The sequence below is a fragment of the Zingiber officinale genome, chromosome 7B (assembly GCF_018446385.1).
Source record: "Zingiber officinale cultivar Zhangliang chromosome 7B, Zo_v1.1, whole genome shotgun sequence".
Lineage (NCBI taxonomy): Eukaryota > Viridiplantae > Streptophyta > Magnoliopsida > Zingiberales > Zingiberaceae > Zingiber > Zingiber officinale.
In genome coordinates, this window is record NC_055999.1 from 92,761,971 (window position 1) to 92,774,992 (window position 13,022).

General features: G+C 42.9%; 1 protein-coding gene across 2 annotated transcripts; it reads right to left on the reverse strand.

Moving 5' to 3' along the window:
* Window positions 1-1,827: 1,827 nt before the first annotated feature.
* On the reverse strand, window positions 1,828-6,999 carry LOC122006281 (nucleobase-ascorbate transporter 2-like). Of its 2 annotated transcripts, none has more exons than XM_042561729.1 (14): window positions 5,862-6,999; window positions 5,703-5,800; window positions 5,327-5,503; window positions 5,131-5,231; window positions 4,905-4,980; window positions 4,534-4,593; window positions 4,246-4,430; window positions 4,077-4,173; window positions 3,910-3,996; window positions 3,777-3,835; window positions 3,596-3,687; window positions 3,428-3,505; window positions 3,181-3,341; window positions 1,828-2,203 (listed from the first exon to the last, which is right to left on the reverse strand). In XM_042561729.1, exons 1-14 carry the CDS (start codon window positions 5,953-5,955, stop codon window positions 1,988-1,990), a joined length of 1,581 nt encoding a protein of 526 aa, XP_042417663.1. In that variant the 5' UTR covers window positions 5,956-6,999; the 3' UTR covers window positions 1,828-1,987. The 2 variants fall into 2 exon arrangements, with proteins under 2 accessions (XP_042417663.1, XP_042417664.1); XM_042561730.1 differs by having other exon boundaries at window positions 1,828-2,200; window positions 5,862-6,989.
* Between the last annotated feature and the right edge of the window lie 6,023 nt (window positions 7,000-13,022).

Here is a 13,022-nt window from a genome sequence, read left to right on the forward strand (position 1 = left end):
TAATTAATTAAAATAAATGATATAAAAAATAGGGACTTCAGAAATTACTTAGTTACAATATAAGTGGTCGTTAATCTAAGGTAGAAAAAGTTCACTGTGAAAATCTCCATCTTCGATCAAGATCGGAGGCGAAGAAGCTCCTTACAACGATTAGAAGTTCAAGAAAAGAAATATAGAAGTGAATACTATTTGTCTTATTGAACTCTTACCTCCAAGGTACTATTTATAACATTCTAGATAAAGTTACCGTTAAGCCAACGTGGCTTAGAGGCGCCTCCAATGTCATCCAGGGCACCCTCAATGGATAGTTTTATCCACGTAGGCAATGACTCTTCAACGGTTTTGCCGTGTTGGAAGCATTTTTAATGTGATTTAAGGCGCCTCAACTACTATTCATCTAAGGCACCTTCAGTCACAACTGAGGCACCTTCAATACTGTTCATCTGAGATATCTCAAGTACTATTCATCCAAATAATCAATTTCATCATTGACCATTCTTCGTTTCACTCGCTTGGGTGATGTCCTAGTTGTCCAGAGTTGAACTCACCCAAACTTAACTCCGGCATTCTCCTTGAGCATGCTTCCTCCTTAACTTCTCATCCCTTGGACGCTCCACCCGTGCCCTTCTCACTCTACCGGTGTACTTTTCCACAGCTTCTCGTCTCTCGAATACATCGAGTTCGTCAACTTGCTTTCTGTGTCATCCTTCTCGCTCGTTGCGTCTTCTGTTTAACTTTTTGTATTCCTAAATCCCTGCACACTTAGACACAAGACATTTGACACACACAGGACCTAATTTAACTTGGTTGACCACATCAAAACTATTCTGAGGTACTTAAACAAGAATCAATCACATTCATTTACACTCAAATTCTAATTAACATCATCAACTGCTAATCATGGATTTACCCTGTTAATTGAAACTAACAAGATTTAATCAACCTTTTAATTCAATTGAACTCATCAACGAAATGGTTAATCCCTTACTAAATAGCTAACCGATATATCTTCATGTACTACTATAGATTTTCATAACATTTGAATGAACCTAGCTTAGGGAGTAAGGGGACTTCATTACTCATGGCTTCTTCTCCCAGTGGCGGCTCACAGCAGTGACAAATGACGATTCGGTTCCTTCCCCGACAGCTACTCCTTGCGGCCAAACAGCTAGTGACTATGGAAATCAATACTGTGCATGGTAGGTAGTTGGGGTGCGACAGTGTGGCAATCGGTGATGACGCTAAGCATCAAAACAGTGGTGGAGGAGCGCTTCATCGTGGTCAGGCCAATGGGCGACGAAGCGACAATTGTAGGGAGCTAGGGAATGAAATATGGGAGAGAGGCGGCGATGTCGTCGTGCTGGCCTCTCTCGACATGACAACCATGGCTCTAAATCATGAGCAAGAGGGTTGTTGAAGGGTTGTCAACGCTCAACTAAAAGCAGTAGACGACATGCGACGACAATGACATCAAGCAGAGATGCAAGAGGGAGAGGGGACAGGAGAAATGATTTGGTTAAAAAAACACAACCTAAGTTTTTATTTATACTTTAGGTTAATTAATCACAACCTTAAGTTAATGAAATCAATCAACTCTTAATCTAATTGATTTTTAAAAAAATATTCTCTAAGCCAAATAGATTAATCCTTTTAAAAATATCATATGGATTTAGTTTAAATTCTATTTTTTTTATTTTTTTTAAAAAAATTATATTAGATTATTTCTTAATTAATACTTATTATTTTATATTATTTATTCACCGTATCTTATCCTAATTATTGAACTTTAAGTAAGTTTACCGAACTGAGCAACTAATCAAATTGTTATTGATCCCTACCACAACTGTCTCAATTAGTACTAATTAAAACAGTCCAAGCATATGTATAATTAAGTGCCCTATGAATTTGGCTACACCTGCAGATTCTGTACTCCTTGCATCTCTTTACATCTATCTCAACAATCCGGCAAAGTTCTTCCGTACGTGCATCACGAGGGAGGAAAGAAGTGATTGAGGTTGAAAGGAAGAGTGTAAAACTCCTCATTCCGGCTATCGCCTTTGAATTTTCTGAACCGGTCCCACCACCCCATGCCTCGGTCGGCAGCGGTGCCCTGGAAATCAAGGGTGTTGTCAAGGAAGACGGCGACTATCAATGCCACCGTAGCTGGAGAGGAGAAGATCGTGTTGATGTAGTCATTGAACTGCTAGAACAACATATGGAGGCACATAATTAGTACAATTAATACACGAATCTACGCAGTGGCGTAGCCAGAATTTTAAACTAGGAGGGACAATTTTTAAAAATTTCAAACATTAGTACTAGTCGATTTTCATAATCTAAAATCTAATTTTAAATTTAAGGAGCCAAAAATGATCTTAAACTTAAAAATTTCGACCTTAGCTCTAAGGTCTAATTGAAACAACGATCCGTCAATCTCTAAAACTTATCTATATCTTAAAGTTAAAAAATCATTTATGATATCGCTTTCTCATAATATTTAGCATTCCTATAGCAGTGATGGCATATGACACGACGGAGGCTGCAGTGTGCGTAGAGAAAAAAAAAATATAAGATAAAATTTTCTCAAAATTACCATAATTCATTTTAAATCAATCGAACTCGCTTAAACTTTAAATTTACTTCGGTCATTACTCAACCAAATCAATCCCAATTTAAACCAACATAATCATTATATGTGTGCCTATATGCTGGATGTAGTTCAAATCTGATCCAATTTTAATTTATTGCTCTCACTTGTGTTCTACATTTAATTTATCCATTTATTATTATATATTTTATTTTTAAAATTTAATATTTAACATTCCAAGTCACGATATTTTTTTGTAAAAATGGTACCAATGGTAGCTTAGGACAAGAGTTTTCTAAATATGTGACCAATTTCAATCTTCCGGTGACAAACGATGGTGAATCGATTGGTCAAAATAGCGGCGAGGGCTTTTCAAATATATACTATTAATATATATATATTTTTTGAAACTTCCAGAGGGGGCGGTCGCACCCGCTCCTCGTAATGTAGCTACGCCCCTGAATCTACGTATATGCATCCTAGCTCTAACCTTCTTAGCATCATAAAGTCTTGAAACGTTCAGAAATTAAACCGCTATTAACTTTGATGCAAAGTTATGAATCAAAAGAATGCCAAGAGCAAGTGATGCTAACCCATTCGGCCTTGGTGTGAGCAGGACCATGTTGAGCACTCGAAGTGTAGCGGAAGAAGTACTGAGGAACAGATAGGCCGAGAAAGATGGATACGCCGGTGATGAAGAGGTTCCGCATCGAATTCATGTTGGTGAACTGCAACAAGGAGAGACCCACAGCAGCTGGGACACGGAAAAGGCAACTAGTATCAGGAAATGTCCAGTTCATGTAATGTAGTTCGCTATGTATCAGATGAAAGAAAAAGTACCAACAATCCCAAAGAGAACACAGTAAACAGCGGCAAAAATGGTGAAAGGTACGGAGGCAAATAAAGCTCCAAATTTTCCTAAATGACAAGGCAAAGAAAGTTGCTTTAGTATGATCATCTCCTTGTCTCATAATGCAAGAAATCGGTTAGCTCATATGAACTGATCACCCATGATCGAGAAGAACATCATGAAACCAGCTGAGATTTGAATGACCCTGCGACTCCCAACTCTCGTCAATCCGAGAAGCCCCACATTCTCACTTCCATATCCAAAAATGCACAAATTTAGCTAAATTAGTACCAGTGGCCAGTACACAAGTTAAACAATGCACGAATTTTATGAACTTACACGGAGACGGTTGAGCCAGTTAGAGTGCCAAATAGCCCGTCAACAAGTATTCCTACTCCCTGTTGGAATCTGAAATCTTGATTCAGATGCTCAAGTCAAGTGGAATGATCCTCCTACAAGGTAGAAAATTTACCTGCCATCCGATGCCTCGACTTAGAACATAAGCTGGAGGCGGCGTTGCACTAGCAAGCCGTGCTGCGGCTTTGTAAGCTCCCGTAGACTGCGTCGAAACAATTGAATATCAGCTTGACGACACCAACCGATGGTGATGAAAATTAACATTGAAAGACAACTATTTGCCTCAATCATGGATACAAGAACAGCAGTCATCATCCCAAACGAATGGCCGGCGTCGAAGGTTGGGGCGCCCCATTGCAATGGATAAGGAACCTTTATCCTGAAAAAGTTCATGTGAGATGCAAGACAAACAGAGGAAGACTGAAATTAACAAGATAAGCTGGACAAGTACCAGGGAGCAGAGGAGATTAAGTTGGCGCGATCTGTGCGGCAATTGAGTTGGGTGCGCTCGGGATGGTGTTTGTATGCACCGCTGACCGTAAGCAAATGCGCGTAAACCCACACGATGGTGATCGTTATTAGAAGAGAGAATCTCTCTAGTATGGGAAGCCGTCGAACATATATATGCTTCAGATACTGACCGAGTTGTCACGTTTGGAATAGAGAGGGAAAAATGGAGAAAGATTCTGAAGTCAGATTCAATCTGTGTTTCTTAGACTCAAATTGCTAGATCATATACCTGAGAAGATGCGACGAAAAGGATGAGAGTTGGAATGCCAATCTCCACACATCTCCCAACCTAGCAGGCGATATGATTGGAATATTAAACATACTGTTGAAGAAGTATTGCACATTACTGATACTTTTGAAGGATTGAAATGCACCACTGTCTAATATGACCTTTAGCAAACTGAAATACAAAAGACTAACACAAAGCTTGTTTCAAGAACCATCATCTGTTTCTCAATAGTTCGGTTGGAGACAAATTGAATAAAAGTGGTTTAAACGATTGAAGAATGCCATGCAAAATAGAGGAAGGAACTCATGAACGGCTTCATCTTCCCCAATATTCATAAAATAGCAGAGAAAGGCAAGGCAGCAGAAGAATACCACTGGGAATCCTCTGTCGAACAAACCAAATCCTACCAGCGAAACCACTGGAACCATTCCCAGAGGGCTGAAAAATCTGAACCAGAAATTGCATTATTTGCTACATTCTAGTGCAAAACAATCTGGTTGATTTAAACAGACATGAAGTGAAATTTGAGCCGAAAGCCAGCACGCATACGACTGAACGAGTGAGTAGCAGCAAATTGTCTAAAATAATTCGCTGTACCTAGAGCAAATGCCCCACAACTGGCTGTAACCCAGAATAATCTGAATACACGACGAGACGATCGAAGCTCCTTGTATAGCTCTCATTGTTTGCAGGAACCTCTGCATGCATCCAAACAAAGGCAGTCGAATCCGAGCAGAACGGATGAACAAGTGAAGCATAAAGGGAATGAAGCTCGTCTAACTTGATGACTTACTTCATGGTCATCGGATATCCGACTCAGGGAAGAATCGTGAATTATGGATATAGCTGGAATCACAAACGCATAAGAGCCTCCAAGAACGGTCGGAAGGCGAGTCCCGAATAAGGTTTGGATCAACGTGTTTATTCCCGACACGAATAGCAATGTCTGAACCACCCTAACCTTGTCGCCCTGCACCAACGGACTTCACGATCAACTTCTATTTAGTTGCCGAGTTAGATTTGCAAGTGAAAGGTCATGTCACTGAGCAAGTAGGATTCTTCAAATTTGATTAATTGTTATGAGTGGAAAACAAGATAAAGCGGCGGTCGGTCAAATCGCAAAGCTGAAGATAAATGGAAGGGATTTTCATAGAGCGTGTCGTTCTTACATCGCTTCCGCCCATCAATGGCACGAGTAGGGTTGGAATCATCACCGCGGTGCCCAGAGAGAGTATGTAATGCTGAAACCCCAATGCAATCGCCTCGCCTGTAATCTCAATCGTCAGGTCACGAATCAGAAATCGCAAGTGAAGATTGATCGGACGTACCCCAATTTGGATTGGAGTCGATGCAGTACTCGAACCCCTGGAGCTGATCCATGGGCGGGTGAGCGATCATCTCCTCCGGTTTCATCTCCGCCATGTCTGTCCACGGCCTCCCCAAAACGCTGTCTTTCCCAGCTGTTTCGCCAAGATGGGATTTTTCCGACTGCTAAGCGGCTGTGGAATTCGGCGGGGACAGAAAAAAGTGATCTTGAGAGGAAAAGACGGCGAATTATTGATGGGAAAAGGAAGCGCAGTGAGGCTGAGATAAGAACCTCCTCCTGTTCTGCCTTTTATGCTCTCTCTCACCTTCTCTCCTTTATTAATGATGTTGTCTGCAATTGCATGCAGTGTTTTTCCAAACTCGTAAGATTATGAACAAGAATTTCTTGAAAAGAAAAAGCGATTTCTTTCTTTAAGAATCCAAGAAATTAAAAGTAGAAGATGAGACTTCTCTCCATTAAGAGCTCTTGGTTTTCAATTTTCAACAAGAGGATTGCTTCTGCTTTCATCAGCAGTGCATTACTTACATATTTGTGTGACAGAGAAACAAAATTTAAAGGGAAGCGCAGAGAAAGCGCTGCTTGTGCACCATTAATTGTTGGGAATTGTTCAAGAGCAGCTTTTGTGCAGCGATTTGAATTGTTTAAATGGAATTGTTGTCGTTTTTGAGTCAGCGTCGGCGTAGTGGCGCTGGCGAATCTGATAAACCCTATAAGAAATTAACTGGATATGAAATTATCATCATCACCATATACTTCTAACTCCAAACAAAGGCAAAATTCTAAACTGAAAGGAAAATTATAGAACACCAAAGAGCATTTTGAAAGCAAAGGACACCATGAAATTTTTTTCTAATTAATTGATTTGCGGGACAAAAGGATATGTATAACTTTCCAAAAGGGGTGAACGCAATCCAACGTAAACAAAGTAGATTCCAAATGGTGCAAAAGCAACTTGACATAGAAAATTAAAGATAAGGAGAGTTGCTTTTCAATTCCTTTCGGTAGGAGAATCTCAAAATGTTGGAAAGCTTTAAGTTTGATTCTCTCATTAAATTTTAGGAAGAAAAACCTTTGACTTCATCATCCAAAAAAATAAATAAATAAATAAAGATTCATAGATCAAAAGGAGGACGAGGCGGCAATGAAATTCATAGATCAAAAGAAGGTGAATCAGTTGTGAATTTACTGAGGAATCAACATTGTAAGCTCCAAGTCAGTCATCAAACATATCTTCATTCACATTATGCATTCCACAAGCCACCAAGAGACATGTGACATGTCCCAAAAGCATGAATATGGAATCCATAGTGCTCTCTGTACACCTAAAAAAATAGAACGAAATTATTGTTTCCTAAACTTCATCGTCCATGTGCACGACACGCTGGGCCATTAAATCCACCACAAACAAGTGTAGATGTTTGGCGATGGATCATGGACATTAGTGGATTCAATGGTGAAGGACCCTCAATCCTTTGAAGTTTGATCCATGTGGGGAAAGATTAATGGTAGTTCACATCAAAATCTAATGAAGAGATCTTCTAGGGGTACTTCATATTGATTTTGTCATAAATAGATTATTTCTAGATCAAATTTTATATCAATTAATGATAGCCTCATTGTGCCATGCATATTGTTAATTAACTCTAATAGTTTTCTAAAATATTAATAGCCGAGACATACTTTAAGCTCTCTATATTAACTTTCTAAATACGTAATGCTTTTACCCATACCCCACATATGTGTGTGTGTGTCTCTCTATATATATATATACACATGAGAGTATTAAATATATATAGTGATACATTGCATAAAGGAGAGATCCAATAAGATTAGAAAATCAAAAAAATTAAGAGGATGTGATAGTCAATAGTCAAGAGAACGTGACAGTCAATAATAAAAAAGACGTGATAGTCAATAGTCAAGAGGACGTGACAGTCAATAATTAAGAAGACGTGACAGACAATAGTCAAGGAAAGACGAGAATCAGGGCCGCTTCGCATCACCAGCCACATAATTACTAGTTAGTCACAGGCAGGGCAGGTCCCCGGGTTTAAACCTTGGAATAAGACAATCCCCGATCGGCTCTACAGCAGTCAGATCATGATGGTTGGATCCTTGGCCATCGTCTTCGATAAGCCCTGGTCGGGTCGACACAGCTCAACCTCTTCATCAAGGCTCAATCCTTGTAGCATATCTGAGCAGTCACCCTGACTTGTCTACAGCTAAACCTGTGCGGGACGGATAATACTAAATGATAACAGTGTTAGGGAATCATAACATCCTGTTAAAAAATAACTACCATTGGTTAGAAAATATTCTAGTGGTTTGCCACCCACTGAAGGTGGAACTTTCCTTCGGCCAATGGAAGGCCGCCAGACGTCAAACGTCCTCCCTCCCCCGACATACCTTGACACTCGACATCCTCTGGCAGTGATCAAGCTCAAAAGGCAGGTAAAGTCTTATAAAAAGGGAGATCCTCTTCATTAGCCAGGTACACGCACATTTGCACGCATCTTCAATATGTCTTTTTTCCTTCCTTCGTTCGTACACTACTTTTCTGGGGAAAAGGGACCTAACTTGATCGTCGGAGGACCTGCGTCAGGGACTTTTTTCCTAGTTTTTCGTCTCTAACGCTCCTTGTGCTTGTCTGAGTATGCGCAGGGCTCAAGTATCACTGGTTTCGTTACTATAGACCTTTAGTACCACATGGGGATTCACTTTTCCGATGCACATACATAGGGTGCATTAAAATCGTCTTTCCGTCAACACCAATGCCACCTTCACCATCCTCCGTCTGACTTAGATTCCGGACAGGATCAATTTGGCGCCATCTGTGGGAATCTTCTCCACCTGTTTCGGAACATGAACATCGAGGATACCAGTAAGATCAACGTGACCATGACAACGGGGGAGTATGAGCTATTCAAGGAAGCCAAGAGACGAGCAGCCTCTGAGAGGCATATTGCAGACTCACAACCATCGAACAGATCAGCAACCTCGAAGGACCAGACCCACACTTCTGACAAAGGGTCTAAAAGGAAATAGCTAGAAGACTTCTCTTGAGCTTTCTATCGCGACCCCGGCTGGGATTGCAACAACAAGAAGGAACAATACCAGGCCTCCATGGTCGACAGCTCTTCACCGAGAGATTCAAAAAAGGGGGAAGGTTATAGTCCTCTAGGAGGAACCTACGGAGGTACCCGAGGAACTGTAGGTACCCTTCTCTCCAAGGGTGCTCGAGGAAAAGCTACCGAAGCGATATAAGCCCCTAGCTATTGGGGAGTATGAAGGCAGTAAAGACCCGGAGAATCATCTCTGTAAGTGTAATTTCAAAATGCTACGCTGCTTCATCAATATAGCGACGTCATTAAGTGTCGAGTGTACTTAAACACCCTATCAGACTCAGCACAAAGGTGGTTCGACAGACTGTTTGTCGGATCCATCACTTACTTTCTGGATTTCAAGAACTACTTTCTGCACCAATTTGTAGCAGCAGGATGTACCAAAAGACGGATCATTGCTTATTTGCTCTCAAACAGGGGTCCATAAAACCCCTGAGGGCATACATAAAACGTTTCAACCAGGTAGCTCTGGATGTCCCATTCGCTACCTTTGATATCCTGATGAGCGCCTTCTCCCAAGGTCCAGTGAAGGGAGATTTCTTCTGAATGCTCATTCGAGAGCCTATGAAGAATTTTGATGAGATGCTTGAGAAGATCGCAAGCTACATCAATGTAGAGAAAGCTCAAGCTGCTCGGAGGAAAGAAGCCAAACTGCATGCTCCTATAAACAAGGCAAAAAGAAGACCACCCCAACCTCTCGCTTGACCCTTTACCCGTACTAGGAATGCCCAACCTGGTTTCCCGCCCGTCCAAGAAACCAGAGAGGCACAGCGAGTTGAGGCTGCCCAAGCTCCTAAACCCGGCTGGTGGGGCCTCGTTACTGCACCTACCATAGGCCCCATACGTACTATACAGGAGATTACGTTTAGTTTGCTCGAGATTCTCGGCGGGCCGCTGAGCTCAGCCTGCCTCCACCTGAGATCGCGTCCAAACTCCAAAGACTGCTGAATAATCCGCCTACTACCGCAGGACAATCAATTAAACCCCTGTCCGAGAAAGGAGGTCAGGGAAGTCAGCAGGCAAGACGAGGCAAGGAGCAGATGGAATCCCCTGAGGAAGAAAATAGGAGAAATATCGTCATTCAGGAGATCAACATGATCTCTGGAGGACCGACGGATAGAGATTCCACCAGAGCCAGGAAATCTCATGAACGTCGCTTAGAGATACACGTGGTAGGTTGTAGCCAGGAACAAACTGCTGGGCCCTTGATCAGTTTTGGGCCACAAGACCTGGAGGGAGTAGAGCTCCCTCATGACGATGCTGTCATCGCCAACAGTCGCGTGGCTAGAGTTTTCGTTGACATCGGAAGCTCTGTCAACGTGCTGCTCAAAAGTGCATTTGATGGGATGCAGATTGACGCCAATGAACTTCAACCCGTAGCCACCTCTTTTTACGAGTTCATAGGTAATAAAGTACGACCAATGGGTCAGATTAAGCTAACTATATCTTTGGGTAGTGAACCATTAGTGAGAACTCAGAGGAGCACATTTATTGTGGTGGATTCCCCATCCTCTTACAATGTCATCTTGGGGAGACCTTCCCTACATGAATTCCGAGCGGCAGTCTTTACCTTTCATCAGAAGATAAAATTCTTGGTGGGAGACCAGGTCAGGGAGGTTAGAGGTGAACAACTAGTCTCATGCAGGTGTTATGTAGGCATAGTAAAGGTCGAGCTCCGCAAGGCTCAGAAAACCCAAGACAGGGGAGTCCACGCTATTCAAGAGGAGCCTTTGCCTATGACGGAGGAACCCATTATCTGGGAAGAGATTTAGCTTCATCCTGATCGGTCTGAAAGCATTAGTCGCATATCAAGTGATCTGTCGCCATAAATCAAGTCAGACCTAGTCGAGTATCTGGTGCGCAATAGGGACGTCTTCGCTTGGTCCCCTAATGAGCTATCGGGAGTCAGGCCTGAGGTAGCTAAGCATAAGCTTCATCTCCTGCTCGATTCCTAGCCAATCAAGTAGAAGAAGTGACATTTCTTGGCCGAGCAAAATAAGATCATCTGAGCTGAAGTGGACCAGCTCTTAAAAGCAGGGCATGTTAGAGAGGTACAATTCCTGCCTTGGTTTTCTAATGTGGTTCTTGTGTCCAAGCCCAACAATAAGTAGAGGGTCTGCATCGACTTTTGGGACCTCAACCGGGCCATCCCCAAAGATTGTTACTCTCTACCGAGGATCGATCAAATGGTGGATTTGACCTCGGGTTACGAAAGGATTTGCATGCTCGATGCTTACCAAAGATACCACCAGATCCCTCTAGTCCAAGAAGACCAAGAGAAGGTTATTTTCATCACGGCAGATGGTACTTTCTGTTATACAGTTATGTCATTTAGGATACGAAATGCAGGGGCTACTTACCAAAGGATAATGGACAAAATCTTCCGAGAATAAATAGGGCGGAACGTGGAGGTCTATGTGAACGCCATCCTTATCAAGTCCACCGTGGCGATAAACCTAATTTCTAATGTGGAGGACACCTATTGTACGCTGCAGCAGTACGAGCTTAAGCTAAATCACCTGAAATGCCTATTTGGAGCTCAAGGATGGAAGTTCTTGGGATATCTTGTCACCGAGCGGGGAATCAATGTTAGGACCGATGATCGCGGCTAGAAAGGGGGGGTGTGAATAACCGCCCCAAATCCTTTCCGTTTCTTCCTACGATTAGGGTTAGCGCAGCGGAAATAACTAAATAGAAACGCAAAGGAAAAAGACAAACCTCAAACTCGATGGATGTAACGAGGTTCGGAGATGAAACTCCTACTCCTCGGCGTGTCCGTAAGGTGGACGAAGCCTATCAATCCGTCGGTGGATGAGTCCCCGGAGAACTGGCTAATATAAACTCCTTGTGGGTGGAGAAACCTCGCCACAATAGCTTGCAACAGCAATATGGAAATACAAAGAAGAGCAAGAACAAAATACACAATGAATGTACAAATACTCGCTTGCCTTCTCGTCGACTGAAGTCCCGGATGAAGCACCAACTTCACGGACGAATGCCAACAAGAAACTCAGTCGAAGAAGCTCCCCGAAGCTTCAGAGCTCTTTCAGAAGAACAGCAGCTCGAGGAGGAAGAAGAAGAGTGGTAGTCAGCAGCCCTCGATCTCTTCTTATAACCTCTGATATCCTGAGCCAACCTGCGAACCTGCAAGCAAAAAGAACAGAACACAGAAGCCCGAAATAACCTAGCCGTTGTCACTCACAACGGCTAGTCCTGGACCGATCAGGCTCCTACCTGATCGGTCTACACTATCCCTGATCGGTCTTGGAGACCAATCAGACTAAGCCTGATCGGTCCCTTGGACCGATCAGCCTTTCTCCTTCTTCTCTTCTGTTTGTTTCCTGATCGGTTTTCAGACCGATCAGATAATCCACAGAAACATTCTGTTTGATTAATGATCGGTCACTAGACCGATCAGCTGTATCACTGGATCGGTCCCCAGATCGATCCAGAGCTTGGTTTTTGCCCAAACCAAATCCCAAACCTTCCAAACCAACATCCGGTCAACCTTGACCTGTTGGTACATCATGCTTAGCATCCGGTCACTCCCTTGACCTGCTAAGACTCCCCACCAAGTGTCCGGTCAATCCCTTTGACCCACTTGGACTTTTCTCTTCGTGTCAAGTATCCGGTCACTCCCTTGACCTACTTGACCTTCTCAACACCAGATGTCCGATCACCCTTGATCCATCTGGATTTTCCCTTGCCCGACTTCACTTACCAGGACTTTCACCTAGCTTCACTCACTAGGGTTTTCACCTGGCTTCACTCACCAGGATTTCCAACTGCCTGGCTTCACTCACCAGGACTTTCCCACTGCCTGGCTTCACTCACCAGGACTTTCCAACTGCCTGGCTTCACTCACCAGGACTTTCACCTAGCTTCACTCACTAGGGTTTATCCGTCTGCCTGGCTTCACTCACCAGGACTTTCCACATCCGGTCCAGAGAACGAGCTACCGAGCCCTCTCTGACCACAGTTCGGAGAACGAGCTACCGAGCCCTCTCCGACTTCCATCCGGTCCAGAGAACGAGCTCCCG